Source organism: Rhinolophus hipposideros, assembly GCF_964194185.1.
Source record: "Rhinolophus hipposideros genome assembly, chromosome: 2".
Classification (NCBI taxonomy): domain Eukaryota; kingdom Metazoa; phylum Chordata; class Mammalia; order Chiroptera; family Rhinolophidae; genus Rhinolophus; species Rhinolophus hipposideros.
This window is the reverse complement of record NC_138048.1, coordinates 100,870,159-100,895,789: the sequence shown is the minus strand read 5'-3', so window position 1 is coordinate 100,895,789 and position 25,631 is coordinate 100,870,159. Positions and strand designations below refer to the sequence as shown.

The 25,631-nt window shown below is 46.0% G+C and overlaps 1 protein-coding gene across 1 annotated transcript; it reads right to left on the bottom strand.

Moving 5' to 3' along the window:
- Window positions 1–439: 439 nt before the first annotated feature.
- Window positions 440–25,602, bottom strand: LOC308489310 (interleukin-10 receptor subunit beta-like). Its single transcript, XM_081030183.1, has 7 exons — window positions 25,250–25,602; window positions 23,754–23,877; window positions 20,237–20,394; window positions 16,817–16,983; window positions 13,224–13,371; window positions 7,983–8,143; window positions 440–2,454 (listed from the first exon to the last, which is right to left on the bottom strand). The coding sequence occupies exons 1-7, from the start codon at window positions 25,296–25,298 to the stop codon at window positions 2,281–2,283; spliced, it is 981 nt and encodes a 326-aa protein (XP_080886309.1). The 5' UTR covers window positions 25,299–25,602; the 3' UTR covers window positions 440–2,280.
- Between the last annotated feature and the right edge of the window lie 29 nt (window positions 25,603–25,631).

Sequence of the window (25,631 nt, the reverse complement as noted above, 5' to 3'; positions counted from 1 at the left end):
AAACGTTTAGTCATTTCTTGGTGTGTAGTCGATTGTAATTGTTGCTCCTAATTATTCTCTCCCTTCCTTGTGAGAGAATTATACATTCCCGCCTGTTGCTATGCAACTTTCAGTTCTTCCCTGGGGAATAGTACACTTCTTCACTCTGTTCACATTAGACTTTGCCATGTCTTTGGCCAAAGGAATGTAGACAGAAGTGACTCACTCCACGTCCAAGCAGAAACTTCAAGAACAATTGTGGGGCTTGTATTTCTTTCCCCATTTGGCATGTCCTTCAGCCTCGATCCTAGAATGAAAGTCATTTTAGAACAGACCCACATTTGATCTCCAGCCACACATAAAATGAGCGAGAAACAAGTCTTGGTTTTTAAAAGCCACTGAGATTTGGGGTTCATGTGTTACTACCACAAAGCTGAATGATTCAGCCTCTTGTGCTTTTCCGATATTATCAATGCCTTCTGACATTTACTTTTTATTTAAAATTTATTGGGATGACAATAGTTAGTAAAATTACATAGGTTTCAAGTGTGCAATTCTGTATGACATCATCTATATCTCACATTGTGTGTTCACCACCCAGAGTCAGTTGTTCCATCACCATGTATTTGACCTCGTTTACGCTCTTCTACCACCCCCCTCACATTTATTTAACTGAATGAAGCATGCTGCATAATCTCTGTATCAAGATCTAAAGTCTTTGTGGGTCTGGCTTCGCTGCTTGTTTTTGCTAGCTAGCTCTTGCTCTGATGTTTTCCTTTTGGGTTTTGTGATTTCTAACAGCTAACCCTGAAGTTTTACTTGACCACCCAGATAGTGTGATTTGGGGCTGCAAACCTACTGTTTGAGATTATATTATTACTTCTCAGGAAAGATATATTTTGCCCCTTCACTCAGAAAACAAAATCAAAACCAAAAAGGTTTATTTGTAACCCTTGGTGGGGGTATGTAGTAGGCTGAATAACTACCCCAAAGACACCAGACCCTGCTCCCTGGCACCTGTGAATATGACCTTATTTGAAAAAAGGGTATTTGCAGATTAAATTAAGGATCTGGAGATGGGGAAATTATCCTGGGTTATCTGGGCAGCCATTAAATGCACCACAAGTGTCCTTATAAGAGAGAGGCATAGGGAGACACACCTGTGGAAGAGGAGAGGGTGAGGTGACTACAGAGGCAGACATTGGACTGATGCTATAAGCCAAGGAATGACGCATTTGGAAGAGACAAGGAAGGATCGTCTCCTAGGACTTCTGAAGACTTCTTTGACATCTTGACTTCAGCCTATTGATACTGATTTTGGACTTCTAGTCTCTAGAACTATGAGAGAATAAATTTCTGTTGTTTTATGTCACCCAGTTCGTGGCACGTTGTTATGGCAGCTACAAGAAACTAATATAGGGAGTTAGGATTAATTTCTTCCTGGTTCATCATTACACAAAGAGGAGGGCTTTTTGGGATTTCAGATTTATGGGGAGGGCTTCTTTAGACCCCACCTTGTGTGAGCCCTAAGCTTTGTCTTTTGTCCCCTGAGCCCTTGTGAGCGACTGCAATCTACAGGGTTTGTCAAATGCCCTCAAAGGAAAAGGTGGCATTTAACCAGCTTCTCTAGGTTTTGGCCTCTGAATATTCCTTCCTTGCTTGCTAGGAAACATTTTTGTGTGTGTGTGCTTTATGTTTTCAAAAATGGCACCCAAGAGGCTCATTCTGCATCTGACAATTCTGCAAACGGAGTATCATGAACACACACAGATTAAATAGAGAATAAAATTTTAGTAGAGCACCATCACGATATGAAACAGGTACAGGGAGAGAAACAAAACCCAGTCATCCCTGAGAATCCAGAAAGCTTGCACTCTGTACAGCATTTTTCTGACCACTGTTGAGGTGAGGTTATTTTTTGGATCAGTCTATTGGCAGTCTGGTGGGATTTTACAGCATCCATTTTTACTCCTCCTTTGAAATATTTTTATTTCTCACAATTAAAATCTGCTCCTTATATTAGTGAGCATAAGAGGCTGACAATTATGCCTTCAGTGGTCAACCATTTTGTAATCATTAACGTCTTTATAAAGCGGCATGTTCCCAAGATGGAGTATTTTTGCCAAGTGAGCCTTTAAAATTTAGCTCTTCGGTTGTTTAGATGTGGTCCCACCATCTGCGAGTCTTACTCGGGCTTGCTCAGGTGGTCTCGGTCCTCACTTGTTGCTCTGATCACCCTCAGAGGCAGCCGTGAGAAGTAGGGGGTTGCTGAGTCCAGCAGAGTGGCTCCCTCTTCAGAGACTAGCATGAGAGCAAGTCCTGCCCAGAAGGGGCCCGGAGGCTGCAGCCGTCCACAGGCTGCTGGCTGCTTTCAGAGACTTCTGTGATGACACTCAGTTTGTCAAAAACTTCACTCTCATCAGAAAGCGGGAAGGAGAAAAACAGAAGCTTGCTGTGATGAGGGTGGCCCAAAAACTGCAGGAGGAAAAAAAAGAAAGTCAATTATCAAATATTCCCTGAATGTTTTCCCTTTGGGCTTACAAAGATTTTATACAGAATTCATGGCTGGAAAACGTTGTTTAAAAAAAAAAAGTGACAATAATAATATGAGAGTTCCTCAAAAAATTGAAAATAGAATTACCATCTGATCCAACAATTCCATTTCATGGTAGATTCCCCAGAAGAAATGAAAGCAGGGTCTCAAAGAGACTCTTGTGCACTCATGTTCACAGCAGCGTTATTGACAACAGCTGAAGGGTGGAAACAGCCCAAGTGTCCATCGATGGATGGATGGATAAACAAAGTACAGTATGTGTACACAATGAATTAATTATTCAGCCTTAAAAAGGGAGGAGATTCTGATATATGTCACAACATGCATGAACGCTGAGGACGTGCTCAGTGAACTAAGCCAGACACAAAAGGACAAATACTGTATATTCCACGTAGATGAGGGACCTAAAATAGTCAAAGTCATAGACAGAAAGTAGAACGGTGGTTTCCAGGGGCTGGGGGAAGTCGGGATGGGGATTGACTATGTAATGAGTGCAGAGTTTCTGTCTGGGGTGATGAGCAATTTCTGGAGATGGGTGGTGGTGATGGTTGCACAACAATCTGACTATACTTAATGTCACTGAGCTGTACGTGTTAAAATGGTTAAGACAGCAAATTTTATGTTATGTGTATTTTACCACAATTCTAAAAAAAGCAACAACAAATCTGCAGCTCATTTCTAAGTGATTGTGGGTCAACTGGGAGGGAAATGTTTAGGCCACTCGTGCTGCTGTGGCACTGACACAGCCTGGCTGTCATTTCTAGAAAGCTGGGATGTCGCAGGCATGGGATAAATGTGTCTTGAAATAACCAACAGAATCTCCCATGCATCCTCAGGCTGAGTTAGGGGGCCCTCTTGGGTGCTCCCAGCATCCTGTGCTTCCCTCAGTTTCAGCCCTCCGTCCTGCACTGTCCGGTATGGTAGCCAAGAGTCACCTGTGGCTACAGACCACTAGAAATGTAGCAAGTCTGAATAAACCTGTGCGCTAAGTGCAAAACACATACCAGAGTCTGAAGACTTTGTGTGAAAAAAGAATGTAAATATTTCCATCATGTCTTAAAAGACTGATGACATGTTGAAACATTTTGGATATATTGGGTTATAAAAAATATATTAAAATTAATTCCACCTGTTCCTTTTTCTTAAAAAATATGGCTATTAGCCAATTTAAAACATACATGGCTCACGCTGGGTTTCTGTCTATCACGTGTTATGGACACTGACTCCTCACGGTTTGTCTCTCCCAGTCGTTGGGGCTAGTCAGGCAGGGACCACCATCTAATCATCCTGTCTCTCCACCTCTTTGAACAATGAAGATGCATTTATGTTTCCTGAAATATCTGATTTCACGTTCTCCATTTTTTATCCCTGTAGGCCCACAATGCTCTTAAAGCGTTGAATTTCTTTTTTTTTTTTTTAGGGAGGGCACAGCTCACAGTGGCCCATGTGGGGATTGAACCGGCAACCTTGGTGTTATTAGCTCTCACCAACTGAGCTAACCGGCCACTCCAAAGCGTTGAATTTTTAACCTGTCCTTTCCAGCCTTTTATTCCTAGTTCCATCTCTAATTGATCCCTTTACTCCCTAATTTTTAATGTAATCTCTACACTCCACCCTTTGCTATGATTTAATCTACTGGTGTGGACTTGCAGGCTCTCTCCACTGGGTTCTGACCAGCCAATGGAAGGGAGGGGCAAAGAGGAATTATATCCATATTCCTATTGGGCAAAGGATGAGGCGGTGGTTGGGGGCGGGGAGGAAGAACCGCTCCAAACCCTCAGATCCAGTGGATTCATAAGGACAGACTAGAAGCTACCCTTGCTTCTCCTGGGAAATGGGGAGAGGAGAGAAGAACACAAGAAGATACGCTAAACCTCAAGAAAGCAAATGTCGGGCTGGTCTCCTGGCTGGACCCACACACAGAAACTGGTGGACGGCTCAATATATCCGTGTTGGATAAATCTCACTGTTGCTTTTTCCCATCCGCAGCAAATCTGCCCAACTCAAAATTTTTCTCTGGGCCATGTTTCATGGATTTTCTACATTATGAGTCAAACGAGAATTTCCCGTGAGGACCCTGACCTGCTCATAGCTCCTCGGACCTCCTTCGTCCTCCCTCCTCTGGCCCTTTCTCCAGCAGCCCCGCCCGTATTTCTCTGCTATTTTGGGGCTGGCTCCACAGTCGAGTCTGCAAAGTCTCCCAGCCTTGGAGGTGAGAGCTCATGGCAGTGGTCCCTTAATACTATGCTTTGGTTTGCACGTCGCCCCATGGGTCCTTTCCTGTCTACTGGTCTCTTTGATGGTGAAGCCAGAAGCAAAAATAGCAGGCAAATAGGTGTAGTTCCTCTTGGTGCTCCAACAGCAAAACACTTCCTACTCAGAGCAAAGGGCCGCCTCTCTTTGTTTTTCCTGCTCAAATTTCACCTCTGGAAAATTCTTGGCTCGTCCTGGGGCTGCAGTGTTGCTGGCACTCTTGTCAGAAGGTCCTTGTCACTTGGAAACATACGCCTTGGGTCATGTGTCCCGGGTCTCCCTGGTGAAGGTGCTTGCTCCCTAGCTCCCAGGAGCACTGGAAATGGAACACTCACAGAGAGGTCCCTCTCCAGAAATTGTCCTCCTTGGGAGAAAGCTGCGTCGGCCAGGGGTACGTGTCCTTCCCAGGGGTACGTATCAGTCGATTGACTGGTGTGGGGACAAGGTGTGACATCAACTCTCAAGAGCACAGGTGAACAGGACCAGAAGAGCAGGAAGTGACAAGGCCTTGGTAAGATACATGTAACTCACCCTGTGAAGAGTCAGGGACCTGCCACATCAGTGAAGTTTTAGGGGTCCCGTGGAGTAGGCATGGCAGGACATCCTCTCCAAAGTAAGGACCGATTATCGTGTCTCACCCCTGCCACTGCCATCAAGGCAGCAATATGCTAGATGGAGTCTGTGGGTCCTGGAGGCAGCACCGAGGAATACGACTCCACTGTGCGGACAGAGTGACCTAGAAGGCTGCCCCCCTGAGCGGCCCCGAGCAGAAAAGGGCCCTGCAGGAGGGATGGGCTATGGAGCAAGCTGCCCTGGCCACATGGCATGCAGGCGTACAAGGCCTGGCCTTAGTTACCATGACAACACGGTACTCGAACCCCTGGGACCTGGCAGATCCTTGACAGGTCTATGGTGGAGAAAGATGCCGTGTGGAGCTGATGGCAGATCCGAGAGGAGAGTCACAACGCACATCACATAGTCCCGGGCCAGGCAGCGACATTGCCCTGGACAATGGGAGCCTAGGTGAAAATCAGGTCCTGGAGTGCTGTGGGGACCTGGCAGAGACAGGGCCTGTGGTCACGGGACACCAGGTGACGCCACCCGCACTGCCCATCGTGAGGCCTGTCAGACCCACCAAAGGAGGTCACAGAGCCCAGAGGCAGGTGGCCCGGCCTGCCATGCCATGTACCCCTGCTGTACCAGGAGGTCGCCTCTGCTCACACCGTGACCATGTAGGGGGACGGGTCCTACGACCAGCTGAACAAGGAGGAAAAGGATAAGTGTGGTTCACAGAGAGGTGGAAGTGGCATATGGGTGCAAACCAAAAACGGACTGCTGCAGCACTGGAGTCCCAACCAGGGGGCCTGAAGGGCGAGTGGTGAGGAGAAAGCCTTCCACTGGCAGACAGGTGGAGGGACGAGTGGCCCTGCTGACCTCATTCCGTGACCCATCTGGGGAACGGGCGCTCCCGGGCCGTGTAATTTTAGGCTCTGTCCGTCTAAAGCAGGGTCAAATCCATGGCCCATGAGTTAAGAATGGATTTAGAATTTTAAATCATTACGTTTAAGTAGTTATGTAATATCTACATAGTATCACAATTCTGAGTCTTAGCTGCAAAGCCTACAATATTGGCTGTCTGGCTCTTTTAAAACCAGTTTGCTGATATCAGGTCTAGAGGGTTCCCAGAGGAAGAAGAGTTTCCACCAGGGCACACAGTAGGAATCCTGTTCGACTTGAAATTATGGCTGCCACCTCCTCATGTCAGGCTCCTTATGCTAAGAAACTAGCCGGCAAGGAACAGAGCCACCACCCTGGTCATCAAGGGGAGAAAAGGCTGCTGTTCTGTAACAGGGGCACTTGAGTCATCGGGCATCCCACGGTGTCCCCAGCCCAGTTCTGATGCGAGCGGTGAAGTGCAGTAGCCACAGGCCGCGAAGGCTCAGACGTCGCAGAGCGGAGGGGCTGGGTCACCCAATCAGGTAAGCAGAGGCTAGTGGTGGCAGAGAGGTCTGTACAAGGGACAGCAGAGCAGCCGGACCCTGAGTGTGTGTGACCTGTGCTCCTGAGACCCACAGCAGCAGTGGGGCTGGCGCTTGTTCCACTCACCCTCCTCTTGTAACTTCCCAGGGAGAAGAGATGGGCTGCCACCCGGGAGGAGCTGCTCCAGCAGGTCCAGTGGTACAAGGGGTGGACTGTAGTGGGCGCTGTGATGAGGCCCCCAGTCCTCCTCAGGGAGGAGACACCCACTCCCTAGGTGCTGGGAGCACTGTTTGCTGGAGTCTCGCAGTTGAATGTCCCCCCAGGACGATCGTTTGGTTTTGTCCCCTTCCTAGGGGTAGCCCACATCTGGCCCAGGGTTAATGCACGGTGCACAGGCTCTCTTGCTTCAGCTTGGGACACCCTGAACGGGCCATCCTGGCTCCAGAGCCCCCCTGGGATTGGCTGAGGCCTCTGTTGTGACTGCCTCACAGCTCAACCTCTCTGTCCCTTCACCATCCTGCTGCCCTCCCACTCGTAGAGGTATTACTCCCCACTAAGCCTTCTGAATACAAATCTCCATCTTAGAGTCTGTTTCCTGGCAAATGATGAACCTATCCTGGCAGATAGGTTCTTTGCGGGCTGGGCTTGGCATGTGTTCGTTTTGAAGTATTGGTGGACATCTAGAATTTCACTCCCAGGGCCTCTGCAGTCGCTACCCAGGCACATCCTTTCTTCTTTCTTAACCTTTTGAAAACAGCTTTCCTAAAATCTACGACATACATCCCATAATTTCAGTCACTCTCAGATATCCCCAAACTGAAAACACACTTGTCCTGCCTCCCATCTCTCCTCTGGCTGTTCGCTGGCGCTCAGCTTAGCATTTTCTCTCTTACTCTGAACTCTGCTTTTTCTCTTCTTGTCGCCGAACCATCATCACCTTTGCTCCCTGATGACCTGGGGTGTTAGGCAGGGAAGGTCAGAGAGGGAATGATGTTCAAGTTGGAGGGAGAGCTTCTGGAACAAACCTTTGCCTCCTCTTTTAGGGCTGTTCCATGACCACAGAGGTGCCTGCATCGGGCACCAGGAAACGGACCAGCACGCAAGACACGGGTCATTGTCTAGGAAAACACGCTGGCCTGAATTAGCGGCCTGGACTTAAAGGGAGGATTGCTTCCAATCAGGGTTTCCAATCCACACGGCCTCGCCCACCACTTACCTCTTTCAGGTGCTGGGGAAGAGCGTTCCTAGGGCAGAAGGTGTACTTGGTCTTCTTGTAGACGTACCACAGCAGGGCGAAGCAGCCGAGGAGAAGCAGGCAGGCTGCACAAACCGAGGCTGTGAGGACCACGGCAATGATGATCCAGGATGGGGATGAGTCTGCAGAGAGGATGGGGGTGGGGGTTACATTCTTGTCACACAGACTGGGTCACGGTGACCTTAACACTGTTTCCACCATCACGATCCAATGGCAATCCCTGAAAACAGGGCCCATACGTTCCTCTCGGAAGGTACGAGGAAACACAGCAGCCGTCTGAGGATTCAGAGATTTCCAACAAGTTTCACCCCTTTCCTAGCTTCTTCCAAGTTTGGTTTCTGACATGATGGCTGATACGCACAAAAAGAATAAGCATGAACTCTGATCCACTTTCCCTACTCGCAGGTTAGGCAGTGAGGGGTCTCCCGTTCTGGATAAATCTCTTCTACCTAGAAGCAGAAAACAGGACTCTGCTGGGCGCCAGAGCCCCAGTTAAACATACGCACTATAGCGCTTTGTGCTGAGAACTGCTAAAGCTCTCAGCACAGATAATGCCACAGAAACACCTGCACTCAGACACCCAAACTCTAGCGTGGCTTCCAGCAGCTGGAGGCCACGCTGCTGGGCAACACAGCGTCCTCTTAAGCTTCTATCTGGAAAAATTCAAGGGCTGCCAAAGGAACTTTCTATTTGTCCCACCAACATCTGACCTTCCTTTCTTAGAACATTTACTATAAAATGAGTGAGTCCTTCCTCTGTCCCTGAGATGTGTATGAATCTCCTACAACCCAGGACTGTCTTTCTCAAGGACCCGAAAGCCATCCTGTAAAATGTAATAAGGAAGGAGTGGCCTTTCTCCCAGTCTCTGTGGATGGCACAGCCTACCTTGATAAATGCCAGTTAGCATTAGACACAGATGGTCTAATCACACTGACCTTGACCCACCTTCTCACTGGCTTTTTTACTTCCCTGACTGCGCTTTTCTTTTACCCTCTCCCAATCTTCCTTTAAAATGCCCAGTTAGCTCTTTCCCTTCCTGAAACCCTTACTAAGTGAAATCTGTTCTTCCACTTTAACTAATGTCCAGCTTTATCTTTGGCAGTATCCAGGATGTCGCCCAGGTCCTTTGTGGTCCTAGCTCCTCTGGTTCAATACTAGGGCCCTTTTCCAGTGCCCTGGCCACCTGGCCACCTAACTTGCCAACCCCTGGCAACCAGCACCACCCTCCAGATCAAAACCCAAAGCATTTGGTGCTGAGAGAGGCCAGGAGAACAAACCCTGCCCTTTCAGAGCACGTCATTTCCAGGGGACCATTTGTGGGGGCAATGTCAATTTTTACTTACACAGGGCAGATCAAGAACCCCGAAACAGCAAATGCTCCTAGAGCTGCATTAGCTGCAGCCACCTTCTGGTCTCTCCCAGCACTTAGCACAAGGACTCACAGACATTCCTTAAATATCTGGTAATGGAGGTGCGTCTGTAAGGCTGGGCAGAGGCTGGGAGGGGCCTGCCGCATCTCCTCTCTGCCTCCCTTCCTCCCATGCCATGCTTTAATTCACTCTGGCAGGGACCTCCTAGTCTTTCCAGCTTGTGATTTCAGAGGACCTCCTTTTCCAAGTTCCTCTATGAATTCTTGTTTCATTTATTAGAATTAAAGGGTGGTGCCTTCTAACCCACGCTTTCAACATGTTCAAAGCACACATGTGCTTTCTTGGTGAATGCAGGGTCACGTGGCAGTGAGCTGGCTGGAGTGGGCCCAGGCTATGCCCTAGCAGACAAGAGGAACTTGACCTGGGGTCTGACATCCCAGCTCTTGAGGAAGTTCCACCATCCACATCCATCTGTCCTTTTAAATATTTCAATAGTCTCTAAGTGGCAATGCATCAGAATCGCTTGTTAAATGCTGATGGCTGGGCCCACCCTGGCACTGCTGGTGACATTGTGACGAGCCCCTGGAGGCCAGCACTGGGGTCTCCTTGCGTCTCCAGCCAGGCCATCATAGCATCTTAGACCAGGACAGTCCACAAGCACACCTGGTTGATGCTGACAAAATTCAAAAGATGCTTTTGTGACTCAACCCAAGGGAGAAGAGAGGAAGGAGAGAGGACACTGCTTTAGACAGGCTGTGAACTGTCAGAAAATCTATTGATGGATACCCTCTGCGTAAAGCTTTCTAGCTGTGTCAGTTCCGTGCTGTCAGGCAGACCACCTTCCTCTGTTTTACCCACAGAGACATCATGCCTTTGCTCACCTATGGAATTAACCTTCAGGGAGTAAATTACAGGGAAGATAACCTGGGCTTCGACCAGCCTGTTCTGTCATTTACTAGCTGAGCAACTTTCACCTCTCTGAACCTTCATTTTCTAGTCTGTAAAAAGGGAGACGATCCTTTCACTGAAAACGTGTTGTGAGGTTGAGATGAGAGTACTCTGTGTAAGCAAACCTAAAATGATGTTTGATGAAAGCCATTTTTCAATGGGTCATACTTTCATAAAATGTTTGGATTTTGTTACGTAGTGGGTGATCATTTATAGTCACAAAATATTTTTAAAAATTTTCTTTTTGGTCCAATTGTATGCCTCACACTGTGTGTCATGATATAAACCTTCAGAAATACTAAGCGATGTGATTTTAATGGTATCCTTATTAATGACAGTAATGACATCTAACATGTACTAAGGGCTTATTCTGCATCGGATATTGTTCTGAGTTCTCCCAACCCCTACATACAGCGGCAACATTTTATTCCACCCATTTTGCAAATGAGGCAGCTGAGGCTCAGGGTGGTTCAGGACTTGCCCGTGCCACATGTTAGGTTGGCATTCACAGTGGGGAAGGACAGTATACGGGGATACTTGGGCATCCACTCCAGGCTTTGGGACAGCAGACAGCAAATGTTTAGAGGAAGGCATGGTTCCAAGACCAGGGAGTCCAGTGATTCAAGTGAAAGGGGGGGTTCCAGGGGACAGAATTCTGCGTTAAGTACAAATGACTCAAGAAAGGAATAAAATGAGAAAAAAACATAGAGAAGGCCTGTGAAGATAACTTGTGGCACATATAATATAGGGTTTTTTCTTTTTTTTTCTTTTTTCTCTAAAGGTGTAGTTGAGAGGCTCAGCCAGTTCAGGCATGGAGGAAGGCACTCACGCAGGTGCCCTCGGCCACAGACCCCGCCAGAGGCAAGCCACGGAAATGGGGCTACAGACAAAGAAAGGAGTGTGCTAAGCGAATTCCCTCCAGAGACACAGCAGGACTTCTCAGCTTCTCTGTGGCTTTGCAGTCCTGAGGAAACTGGCTAATACACTTGCAGAACAGCTCGGATGACACTGCAGAGAGCATGTGCCTGGGAGAGGTAAAAGAATCCTGGATTCAGGCAAACAATTTGTGCCTTTACAAAAGAAGAGGGAAAAAAACCCAAGAAGATTCAGGAAACTACAGGCCAGTAAGCTTGATGCTGATCTCCAGAAAACATACGAACATTCCAGAAGGGATGATGAAGTGGTTAATTACATACCCTTAAGAAAGATAAGAATGATAACTAAACATAACATTAGGGGGGTGGCCAGTTGGCTCAGTTGGTTAGAGCACGGTGCTGGCAGCACCAAGGTTGCCGGTTCGATCCCCGCAAGGGCCACTGTGAGCTGTACCCTCCTTAAAAATAAATAAAATAAACATGATAACATTAAGGCACCAGGAAGAAATTAGCTCAAAGAAATCAGCTGCCTTTCCTTTTTCGGATTGGGTTACTTGTTGATAAATTATGGCGTATTATGGGCTGGTGTTTCCCAAACCGTGTTCCTTAGAATGCTAATCCTCCAAGGTATGGAAAGATCAAATATGCTAAAAATGCTAATATACAGGGTGACTTTTCTAAGAGGGAAATACAGTGCACCATCATTTCCAAGCATACCCGTCTACAGGACTCTTACTTTGAGACACTAGATACTCAGAGAACACGGTGGGGGCAATGCTGCACCTGGCACTGGGTGTCGATTTCAGCTGGCATTTGCCAAAGTCTTTCACCAGGACTTTGTGTTCAATAGAACGAAACAGCTTACATAACAGGGCACCACATTCAAATGGACCGGTGACCAGTAAGCAAGTGGGTAAGCAGTCTAAAGGAAGGTGTGTGTTGGAACACACCGACGCTTTTCACAACAGGCTGGTAAGGACCCTGAAACTCTTCCTAGCAAATCAGGAGATGAGACAAAGCAAAACTGGGCGAGAAATGTGTTCGATGACGAAAACCAACATTCAAGAAGCACTTGATAAGCCACACTGGTGATTTCAATGCACATGCAGCGTCGCAATTTTCTCAGACCTGCACAGTGACACCGAAGATGAAAAGACTGCTCTCATTCAGAGGGAATTCCTTCTTTCCTCCGGTTTTCTGTGGCCCCCAGCTGAATGCCTTGCACCCAGAAGGGCCTTGGTGAATGAAAATGGCCCGCAGTGGCCCCACTTGCATTCATCCTTCCGTGGTCTGAGCTGGCTGAGCCTCTCAACATCGTTAATGAATCAAAAGGCCTCTCATTTGTGTGCAGACATCTAGGCCACGAGATTTTGTCACGTTGGATGCAACTGCAATGTGTCTGCATGTAAATAATCACAGTCCCCAGGCTAACTGGTACCCGTCCGTCTTTCTCTTTTCCTCCTTTGCTTTCTCTTCAGAAACACCAAGTGTGGAGGCACTCTGCCAGATGCAGTGGCCCACGTCGTATGTGAAGGAGTGTTGCGGTCCCAGGACGGTATTTGACGATGGACTCTGAAACAAGCAGCGCTGGCTGAGGAGTGACAGGGTTTCTAAATGCTTCCTTCCTGTCATGTGTCTGAAGGAAGTGGAGATGTGCAGCCTGGGAAGGAAAGGCTTCTGGGGGGTGGGTGGGGGGGGGGGCGGTGACGGAGTCTGACCTCTGCTGGGTGCTCTCCGGAGGGCTGATGAGACTTGCTTCAGGGACAGAATGAGCACAGCAGAGGTGGGCGCACAGAGACAGACCTCAGCTCCCCGGACGGAAGACGTGTCCCTCCAGCCCTCTGGTCTGAGTGAACTTGCTGCCTCACAAGCCCATCAAGTCAGGGCTGAACTGGGTGGGAGTTTGCTCGACGTGGTGATTTCTGAGGAGCCTTGCAACTTGGGTGTCTATAAAGTCACTTAACATGCTCAGAGGAGGAAAATTACAGACGCTGCATGTCAACACTCACCGTCATTGATGGTCTGCTCACAGACAGGCGCACTCCATTCCCCGGTTTTGTTTCGATCACTAAGAAACCCTTGAACTTGAACACAGTAAGTTGTCCATGGCTCAAGATTTCTGAGGACCTCAAAGTCATACTGAGTACTGACCGCATGCTAGTAACGAAGACAAAAATAAGAACATGTCTCAGGAGTGAAGGGACATCCTCACCCTCATCCCCCCCACCCCCCACACACACACTTACCGGTTATAATCTTTACTTCAGGCTCAAAACAGGAAGATGAAAGAATGAGGCATGACTCCCTGGTCATTTCAGGGGTCCCATTCTAAGGGACAGGGCAAGGACTGTGATCCTGACTAACCATCTCATTTCTTGAATTCTCTCATTTAAATGACATACAAACCACCCCACTTCTTTTTGAAGAACAGATAAACTAGTTGCATGGGTTGAATTGTGCCCCTCCTCTCCAAGTTCATATGTTGAAATCCTAACCCTGTAGTACCTTAGAGAGTGATTCAGTTGGAGATAGGGTCTTTACAGAGGTGATCAAATTAAAATGAGGTTTTTAGGGGGCCTAATTCAGCATGACTGATGTCCTTATAAGAAGAGAAAATTTGGACAAAGACACACTACAGAGAGGATTCCATGTGAAGATGTGGGCAGAGATCAGGGTGCTGCTTCTACTACAAGCTAAGGAACCAAAGAGTTCCAGCAGCCACAGGAAGCCAGGAGAGAGGCCAGCCCTGCTGACACCTTATCTCGGATCCCTAGCTTCCAGAACCCTGAGGCAACACAGTCGCCCAGGTTGTGGCATTTTGTTACAGCAGCCTGAGCTAATACACTGGTCATCTACAGTAAGACTCAATGAGATTTTTCTAAGTCAAGAGCACGTTCCTGACTCTGGCTGTCTGGGGAGGGCACCTGTGTACCTGGGTTGCCTTCCTCCAGCGGCCGCCTCACCTCGAGGGCGCACACCACAGCCTGCCTCTGATGAGAGCACCCCTGCCTCATCTTAGTTTAATCTAAATATAAAATACCATCATTGATTATCTGTTTCTGAATTTGAGAAACCAAAATAGTTTCCAGGGAAATAAAGAAAATTAAGAATATATACAACTTGTATTTCCATCAGGGTTGTAATTTCCTTATAGAAAGGTCCTATGCAAAATTTGCTTTAGGAACAGGAACTTCAATAGAAAAGAGGGCACACACTTTTTTTTACTTTTGTAATTGATTATTTTTCCTTTTGGCGCTGGGTTTGTTGACCTCTTGTCTATATTCCTTTATTGTATGAGACGCTAAATTCATTGAGGTTAAGAATTGGATTATACCAATTGGCCACATGAAGAGTATGGTATAACTTCTAATAATTAAAAACAAAAATAAAACCCAAAAGTCCAGGCTTTCGTTTCTAGAAATCCAATACCTCTAAAACCTTGCAATGCTCTGTTTTCAAAGACTAAACTCAGAGGCTGACCCATAAGGGGCAGGCAGGGAAGAAAGCAGCACAGATGTGATGGGACCTGCTCCAGTCCCCTCTGATTGCTCCCCCCCACCCCCACCTTCCTTCACTTCTGGGCGACTTCTGGTTTTATCTTCTCTATTTCTCCCATCAGGAAGCAATAGAATTTGCAAAAGTCTTTTATGCTATCAGTTTCAGGATCTAGTATGACACCCTCTCGGAAACATTTGCATTCTAAAAGAGAACCATACTGTCTTATTCCTTTTGGACTGCTATAGCGGAATACCACAGACTGGGTGTCTTATAATCATTTATTTCGCACAGTATTGGGGGCTGGCTGGAAATCCACAATCAAGGTACCAGAAGATTTGGTGTCTCATGAGGGCCTACTTTCCGGCCCATAGCTGCAGTCCTCTCGCTGTGTTCTCACATGGAAGAAGTGGCAAAGGAGCTTTCTGGGGTCTCTTTTGTAAAGGTAGGAATCTCATCTATGAGGGCTCTACCTTCATGACCTAATCAGCTCCCAAAGGCCCCACCTCCTCATACCATCACATTAGGAATTAGGTTTCAACATAGAATTTTGGGGTGGGGGACACAAATATTCAGTCTATAGCACAAATAAACCAGTAATGCAGGCACCAGTGAGGAGCTGGGGAGCAGACAGCCTTTCCAACACTCAGCATGTCACACCAAAGGCTTCCACACACTGGCTGAGTGACTGGACAAATGTGCAACCAGATGCCTGTTCAGTGGGCATACTCTAGATAAGAAGCTAAAGATAGGCTGCGTTTTGTATTTCATGCTTGGTGTAGGGGGCACTCAGACATAGTAACTGTGGAATCAAATCCTTAGAGTACATTGATAACTCCTTGAGTGGGTCCATCTGTCTTTAGTTTTGTATCCCAGAGCTTAGCAGACAGTTGCATGTGATAAGTAACCATGAAGCACATTATTCTATATTGCTTTCTAGGCTTACATTTCCTGGGGTCTTGACTATAAGCAAAATCATCCATTCTGTGAAGAAGGCAGATATTTTATGCCATTTAATGGAGCATTTTCTGAGGGAAAAAGTTAACCTGAGATTCTTTTGGGCTATGCAATATGTACATATAAGTTTAATTACATTCTTAAGACAATACACATCAGTGACCCTTTCCTCCTAAACTCTTGAGAATTAAGTGATAATTTTAACATTGAATGTAGAAGAGATAGCATATATGTAACTTGACTGATATAACATACATGTAAGTCAGTTTAGGACCACTGAAGGCATTCAGCTCAGAAGCACTAAGTATAAAAATGAAATTTGATCAAGGATGAATGAAAATTACCTTAACGTGTCTACATAAGGGGAAAGGACCTCATGTACTGACCATATACATTGGTCAGGCAATGAGACAAGTTTCTATTTTTCATTATGTCATTGAATTCTCCAGTAATCCTATGAAATACATTATTATCCCCACTTCATTAATGAAGAGGGTTATTATGCTCATTCTGCAGAGATGAGGAAGCTGTGGTCAAGCACGTGACCAGAGTCACACAGTGGCAGGGGCAACATTCAAACCAGGTCTTTCCACTCCCAGCCATGTTTTCAAAGGAATTATCCCTTGAAAAGGAGGAGAGCGATGGGGAAAAGTGGGGTCAAACAGGTAAAATGTGACACTGTGCATCCAGTATCCAGGGGTGGGGCTGCCTGACCATGAATTTGACTATTCTGTGGTGGATGCGGACATAGGGTTCAGGCCACGGAACAGTAGTCAGTCAGCTGATCACCAGATTTGGCTGACTCCACATTCCCCAGCCAACTGCTGAGTCAGCTCTGCCTTCTCCTGCAACTTCCCTTAGGGGAAAGAAAGGCCTGTTCTCACCGCACCAGCATTTTGAAAGTCAGCTCTGCACATTTCCCTGGGTCTGGGAAGCATGAGCCCGGGATGCTGGTCATCTGTCAGACTGGGAACTTCTGGTGCCCAGATGACCAGGCCTTAGATCCTCTGGACCTTAAGGTGCTGCCACCTAGCAAGACCCTAACTAGATGGCTTCCTGGCCTCCTCTCTCCATTGTCCTGGTTTCAGACCAATAGTGAGCAAAGAAAAGGGAGCCTATATTTGAAATACATACGATTTGCCAAGCTTACCTTTTCATCAGAGCCATTCTTCCAATATTGCACATTATAAACCCATGAGTTATAAATATTCCTCATGGTCCATGTTTCATGTTCCTTCGCAATTTTAGGGGCTAAGAAACGTATATGTAAAGAATTAGCAAGTGCTTCTACTTGCATTCCAGGAGGTCCAATAACGGCTAAGTATGAGAACAAAGCAAAAATGACAATCAAATATCACATTTTAAAAACGTCAACATTTACTTTTCATAACTGTGCAGACCAATTGGTCTACTGAAGTACTCTATTTGATATACCATTGCTATGATGTTGGTTGACATGCCTAAGGAGAATTTTGCTGTTTAAAAAAATAATCTGATAACCTTTGCCTTTATTAATCATTTTTGTCCATTATGTTTATTGTGATTTTTGATATGTTTGAAATGATTCCAAGTACATTATTTTGTGTTTTCTGTAAAGACTATTTTTTTTCTTTTTGGCTATTTCCTCTCTTCTCTTTTCTTTCCATTAGTTTGAATTTTCTTTATTTCCTTTGCTGGGCTGGAAACTAAAGATGGTATTTCTATTATTTTTAATGTTTAGCATATACAATTAACCACACACATTTTCTAACGAAGTCTGAAGCTGTTCTCTTCCAAATGCTCTTTTACTAGATAGATATTCGTGGGGGGGGGTGACCCCTTCACTTCATCTGGATCTCAGCTCACATGCCACCTCCTCGGAGCAACTGTCTCTTACCACCCTGTGTAAAGAGCAGCTCCCATCACTTCCTGCCCTGGTACCTTGGTTTATTTTCTTCAGTTATAATCACTATCTATCCTAAAACATGTGTCTGTTTATTATCTGTCTTCCCCACTAGAATGTATGGTCCACGAGGGGAGGGATTCTTGCCTTGTTCACTGCTGTAGCTTCAGCACTAAGAATGTGCTTCGTACACCGCAAGTAGTCAGTAATAACTGCAGAATGAATAATAGGTGGCTCTGGGCAACGGTGCCGTTTGAGATCTCTCCTGTATTCTTCTCTAGCTGCTGTGACTTTTTGGGGGGCTGCTCATGGGCCTGCTTTTTGCATTCTACCCTGTTTCTAATCTGCGGGTAGCTGAAAACCAGATAAAAAAAATTATTAGCTATTTCTCCAAAGCAAGTATAAATAGGTTCCACGTGATATCTTGAAGCATTTTCCTATCATATAAACTTCGAGAGGCAACTATCCAACATGGGGTGGTTGTTGCTAAGAGCACGAATGCAGAAGCCTCGTTTGAATCCTGCTCGGCCACTCTTTACCAGTGTGACCTTGGGCAAGCTGCTTATCTATTTCATTTCAGTTTCTAAAGGGAACTTCCAAAATAGGATTCTCTAAAATAGGATTCGGAACTAGTCAGGACCTGTTGGTGAGCAATCACAGGAGCAGAAACCTGTACTATGTTTTAGAGACTTGACTAGTGTTAAGCTGTTTGTACTTTTTCATGGTCACTTTTTGTTCGTTTTAATAAAGATACCTTTAGAAAAGATAATGTAACTTTGATAATTTCTCACCAGAAATAAGAGTTTTTTACCTAAGCCTGGGACAGAACTGAGAAAGGGCAGAAGGGCATCCCAGCTGAGTTCCCTACAAGGGTGGGCAAAATTGTAGGAGCCACCGGGGTCAAGAGCAGGGGGAAGGTACAAAGGGTGCTCCCCACACAGAGACAATCCAATGCTTCTCTCTATCTACTCCTTAGAAGCTCGCCCTTGAGTTTTGTTCATGAGGTTCTTTTGACCCCTTATCTTCTTATTTTCTCTACTGCTATATAGGGGTGTAATTACTTTTCAATTCCTGATATTCCAATTATGTTCATTTCATGACCTCTGGTGGGTCCCCATGACCCTCCAGATATAACCTGGGACCATTTTCATTTGATGCTTACCAGCCAGCCTGACCCAACACATCTGCCATTAGCTGTATCCATCCTTTTGTCCTTCATTCTGCGCAAGCTGGCTGTCTGCACCTGGTCTTCCTTTCTCCACACCTGCCTAGAATACCTTTATTCTTCTGCCTATCATGTCACATTTCCTTACGTTATAATTCCAAACTGACTTCCCCCCGGAAAATGTACTATGGTCATGCACCGCATAACAGCATGTCAGTCAACGATGGGCCACATGTATGATGGTGGTCCCATAAGATTATAATGGAGCCGAAAACTCCCTTTCCCCTCACATCGTCCTAACTGCCTAGCATAGAGCAGCGCATGACGCACGTGTCTGTGGTGATGCTGGTGTAAACAAACCTGCTGAGCTGCCAGTCGTGTAAAATACAGCACGTACAATTATTTTTTAATTTTTTTTTTGTAAGAAACTATTAGCTTTTTTTTTTTTTTTTTTAATTTATTTTTTTTGTTTTTTGTTGAGAGCCCACTGGCCCATGTGGGAATCGAACCCACAGCCTTCGGAGTTAGGAGCATGGAGCTCTAACTGCCTGCGCCACCGGGCCGGCCCAGCACGTACAATTATGTACAGCACATAATACGTGACAATGATAATAAATGACTATGTTACTGGTGTATGTATTTACTGTGCTATACATTTGATCGTTGTTTTAGAGTGTCTTGTTTCTACCTATAAAAAAGTTTGCTATCAAACAGCATGTGGCTCCAGCAGCAGCTTCATACTGTACGTCTCCTCTTTACCGCATGTCTTGACTGTCTCATTTTCTCTTGTGCTTGATTCGATCTCGTGTTATTTTGTAGACTTCACGTAGCCTGTGTACGGTGTTTACAAAGTGTAGAGTAGAGTACAGAAATGCCCGAGGCCTTCACATTCACTCACCACTCACTCACTGACTCACCCAGAGCAGAACCTCCAGTCCTGCAGGCTCCATTCGTGGTATGAGCCCGTACAGGGGAACCATTTTTACCTTTTATACTGTATTACTTTACCTTTTCTATGTTTAGATACACAAATACCACTGTATTACAATTGTCTAGAGTATTCAGTGCGGTAACATGCCTGTAGCCTGGGAGCAATAAGCTATCCACACAGTCTAGGTGTGAAGTAGGCCATGCCGTCTAGGTTTGCGTAAGTGAACTTTATGACGTTCGCACAACAATGAAATCACCTAACGATGCATTTCTCAGAACGTATCCCCGTCGTTAAGCGGCACATGACTGTACATTAATCATTCCAGTTCTTCTCATTAACGCTGGCCCCAATTCATGCTCACCCTCAAGACACTAAAGTTATTACATTTATAGTTAATTATCTTATTGACTTAATGTGCATCCTTTCCTGTCTCTCCCATGAACTTAAGGCCACAGCCCTCTTTATTATATATTCCCTAAGCTCCTTGTACCAGGCCACCCACATTATGGGCATTCAAAGAATTGTTGCTGATGGGAAAACCAAGGGAATAAAACCCAAGGCATGACGATGACATTATAACAAGGTGACTTACTGTCATCCACAGGACAGAAGGTGACGTTTACCCAGTCTGAATATTCATCTGCAAGTTCAGCCCTGACTCGCAAGGTGTGGTCACCATACTTGGAAAGATTTGAGAAGTCACATTCCAGCAAGGCAGTACTTGTGCACGTATCCTGGAAGTTCCTGTAACTAGATAATCAGAAAAAGAAAATCATGAGAGTTCTAACTCCAGTCTCTCTAGGGCTGACTGGGGCTTTATTTCCCCTGCTACCAAAGGATAATGGATGATAACAAGAGGAAAATAAAGCAAATTCTTAATCCTCACGTTTGATGAATAGTATGCATCATCTATGAGCATTTTCTAAACTGTGCTCCATGGGACCTTGATGATCCTTGAGATATCGTAAGACATTTCAAAAATAATCTGTTCCACGGTCAAACAATTTGGGGCAGAAACTGGTATCTGCCTTCTTCACAACAGAACTTCTCAGAAACGTTCATATCCTCATGAGCACGTGCCACTCCAAAAAGGGATTGAGGGTTCAACATATTTGACCAAGAAAGCTTCCTCTCTTGACTATGTATGTCTGAGGGCAGTGGGACATGTTTTGTGCAATAACTGATACACACAGATTAGCAGAAATAAGTATATTACAATGATTTCAAATAATGTCCTATAAATGACTATGTTGCAATCACCCTGGAAAAATTATAAAACAATTTGTGGACCTCAGATCTCTAGCCCCGACACCAACCACGAAAGGAAGGGTGGCAGAAACTTAAAGTGGAAGAAGAAAAGCGAAGTTTGGGAATCCACAACAGGTGCATCAACCTCACAACAGCCTGAAAAGATCTGATTAGTCGGACCTGACACAAGAAAACTCAAGCTCTTTTCTTGCAAAAAGTGAGGACTTTGACTGGATTCTCAGTACACTTTCTGTCTTGGTGTCAAAGCCAAAAGGGTTGTCCTTCGAGTTTATAATAAAAGTGATTAACAGCTAACACTTCTGAGTACTAGGTGTCTGCGTTGGTGCTAAGTGTTTTATCAGTATCATCTCACTGAATTTTCACAACCCTGGGAGGGCAGAACTGAAATCACTTCTATTTTATAGATGAGGCACAGGTATGGAGAACCTAAGAAACTTGTCCAACTGAACTCAGGTCTTTTTGACTCTGGAGCTCATGGTCTTCGGCACCACACCACACCTGGGCACCTTCTTAGCGAAGCCCAGAACAATCTCTTGCAAAAAGGAGGTAGAGATGATTAGGCTCATACTATTTTATATGCTGCTTTTTTCACTTAATGCACCACAAATATTTCGCCAATTAGTCACCTCTTTGTGGCTGCCTAATATCCCGCCATTTGGAAAGGGGGTCATTGCATGAAGGTGATTTTCTCACATGTGGCCAGTTGCTTCATTTAAACTAATGCAGCAATTGGCTAGAGGACAGAGTATTTCAAAAGTTTTGCAATAACTTCTCTCTCACTAGATCAGCTTTATCGCATTTAAAAATATTTTTCTTCCTATTAAATAGGTACGATGACCCATTCCCTATATTTACACCTAATTTGTTTTAGATGTTTCCATATAAAATCACCAACACATCCTCTGAAGTGATCCTTCTCTGGTCACCCCTACTTAAAGCGAATATTTAAGAGAGTTTGTGCTTTGCCACAGCTCAGGCTAAAGTCTTCTTTTTTTTCCTCTGTTTTATTTTTACTTTTTTTTTTGTTTTTTATTTTATTTTTAAAGTATTTTTAAAAAATCCTTTGTTTCCTTTTTCCCCCTCAGGCTAAATTCTAAACAAATGTTTTACAGAGCCATGAAAAAGTAATCAGATTTTTCAGGACAGAATTTCTTCCCCAAGGACATATCCAGCATGTATTTTGTTCTCCCCAGTACATGCCATTCTTGGCCTGTACTTCTATGCTGAGACCTGGAACCCAGGCACTGACTCTGGGTTATTGGGAAATCACTGGGAACGCTCATCTAAACAGATGGACGACCCGAACCCAAGAGCTCTACTACAAGTGCAAAGAACTGAACAATAAAAATAAACTGCAGGGGGGAGAAAAGACACAGAGAGAAGGAAGTTCATTTTCCACAGTGAAATCTCTAGAGCTATCAAGACTGAGTGGAGAAAACAGGTGAAATTATAAAACCAATCAGTGCTAAAAAACACACCACAGGAAAGAAATAAGTTGTAGAATGACTCTTACGTCCTCGGGAAAACTGACAAAAGTGGAATATGGACTATTGAGGAGATAAAAGTATTGTATCAATGTTAAAGCTGCCAGTTTTGATGACTGGTGATGTAAAAGATTATCCTTGCTCTTACGAAATACACAATGAAATGTTAAGCGGCAAAGGGCATGCTGTATGAGAGAAGGAGAAAATGTGGTGACCCTTAAAAATTGGTGAATTTGGATATAGGCTATTAGGAAGTTCTTTGTACTGTACTTGAAATTTTGAAAAGTCCTGTTAGCTTGGAATTATTCTGAACTAAAAAGTTTTTTTAAAAAAAGTAAACAAGGACTATTTTATTCATCTTTCTACTTCTTCTTTGACTTAGCAGGCCTTAAATATGCTTAGAAAAATGAAAGCTGGATGAAAAGGAGTATGGGATTAATGGAATCCAGGACCCACGTTTTCTCCTGCTCCACTGAAGGAATTACCTATGTATGTATGTTTCTGAGTCACATTGGAAGCAGGTGACCTCCCACTGCTGTTTGCACCTGGCATAAAGATGTGTCACCTGCAGTCTAGCCTATGGCCTATGACGTCAGATTGCTAAGGGAGGGTGGGCACAGAGAAAAACTGATAGGCAGGACAGGTATGGGAAGGTCAGAGCAACACTTAGATAATTGTGTTGGATGTCACACATCCTTCCTTCATAAGCCTCTGATGTTTTCAGAGAATAGAGCGTTTAATAGCAGTAACTATCTTACCTTCAATTTCAGGACATAGCCACAGAATCCCTGAGCACCCAATATGCAAATTACCTGTACCCCACAGCACTGGGGCATGCTGTTACAATTTATTGGAGGGGGTGGATGGTAAAATGGCACGGGCTTTCCTGACTTGGCATACCTGTTTTCCTCAGTGGCTTCCACCTGCTTGTATATTGCTGACTTCTATCAACAGTACTGTAATCACTGGAAATGATAGTTTTATCTGTCAGTTTCAGTGTCAGTTTTCTCTTAAACAACAATTGTGACAAACTCGGTATGTTCGCTTTGCAGTAGGCTACCACTGTGGGCAATGACATCCACGTCCAGGTGATTAAATGTCTGTATCTACCACTGTCCCTACGATCATCAAACCATGAACCATCACAGCAAGAAAAAGTAAAAAGAATTTGATTTGTGTGTTTTCAGAGAACAGAGTTTTCACAGGAATTCCCCGGACAGAAAGAAAAGGGCCAGCAGGGACGGTCCCCCAGCGCTGTCCTGGTCACGTGGGTAACAGCAGTCAGACTTTCTCCTGTGGCCCAGGCCAGGGCCACTATCCTCAGGCACCTTCCTACCAAGAGCACCCTAGCCTCACCTTAGGTGCTGAGCTGTGAAAGTCAGATTCCCTTTGGGAGAAGCAGACGACTCCCATTGTAGAATGTTCCGGAAATTAACTGAATTCATTCTGACGTTTTCAGGAGGAGGCACCATTCCTAACGCTGTAAAAATAAAGCGAAAAAGTTTGCACCTTTTTTCCTCAGAAAGGTGGTCCAAAAAAATGAGGATATCCAATACTTGGGTCTCCCCTAAGGCTCCATGTCTTCAAATGGGTACATGGGTGAGGGAGAGACAGATACACTGTTAGTTGTGTTAGTTGTGAGCCTGGATTTTGCTTTAAGAGCAAGGAGAAGAAATTGTTGCGGGATATGGGGATGAAGAGCAAGAGCGAAGTGGATTTAGGTGGTGGACCATTTGGGTGTGTGTGGGGGGCGGTGTAGATGGAGTTTAGATACATTTCCAGAGGTAGAAATTTCTGTCACATTTGGTGTTGAGAATTAGAACTTAATCTCCATTCCTGGCTTAAGCACCTGATGCCTTGACTGCGGCTGGGAGCAGGGAAAGCAAGAGTCCCATTTTATTTGTATTATATTTGAGATGATGGAGAGGTATGCAAGAAATGTCAAGGACATTTGGACAGCTGACAATGAGTCTGAGGCACAGGGGTCAGATCTGAGCTAGAGATAGAAATAAGTCGGTGTTTCACTGAAAATAAGACCTAGCTGGACCATCAGCTCTACTGTGTCTTTTGGAACAAAAATTAATATAACACCTGGTATTATATTATATCACATTATATTAGATCTGGTATTATATTATTATATTATATTATATGACCGGGTCTTATATTAATTTTTGCTCCAAAAGACACATTGGTGCTGATGGTGTGGCTAGGTCTTATTTTCCGGGAAACACCGTTTTAAAACCTTTTAATAGAAAATGTCAGACATACACAAAGGCAGAGAGACTAGTATCAAAACCACCACTGCCCGTCACCCAGCTGGTGCCAATAGAGACAGAAATTTGAGTCGCGGGCCTATGGCTGGTATTTAATGCCGGGGTTCTGCTGATCCCACCCAAAGGGACGGTGTAGGGGAAGGAGAGATGAGGGCTCCGGCGTGAACTTGGCTGTGCAGAGATCCCGTAGAAGTGGCGGGAGGGGTGAGCCATCATTGTCTGAATCTGGGCAGGTAATTTACAGGCGAGCAGAAAAGGTTTCACTGGACTTAGAGCTCAGAAGCCACAACAGAGTGGAGTTGAGGGGGCAGAATTCAGACGTTGGGGTGCCGAGGGCGGAATGGGAGGCCCTGGAGGCTGACCGGGCACTTAGTCGCTTCCAGCGTGCCCACGGGGTCCGCTCAGGGGTCACCACCGCTGTCCCCGTCGCAGCCGAGCCTCCTGGTCCCCAAGCGCACCTCCCGTGGGGACGCGGCACGGACTGGGGTCCAGGTCCCTGTGCAGGCAGCCTGGCCTAGGCAGGCGCACGGCGCGGGCCCGGAGGCACCCGGCGCCCACTCCCCGCAGACCCCTCACCTGACATCAGGAGGCAACTGCCCAGCAAGCTCCGGAGGCTGCGCGCCATGGCCGCGCCGGGAAGCCGGGAGGGCGCTCGGGGGGTCGCCGGCGGGCGCCGGGCACACCCCCGATTGCCCCGCTTCGCGCCACGAAACAGGCTCGCCCAGCCCCGGGGCGCTTCCGGGAGCCGGCGGGGGGGTGGGGGGGTGGGGACAGGGGGCGGGGAGGAGGAGAGCGGGGGGGAGGGGGAGGGGGGCGGAGGGCGGGGCTCTCCTGTGCCCCGCCCGCTCCTTCGCCGGCGGAGTTCCCGGGTCCTCCCGGGTCCTCCCGGGTCCTCCAGGGTCCTCCCGGGTCCTCCAGGGTCCTCCCGGGTCCCCGCGAGCCCTGCGAGAGAGGCCGG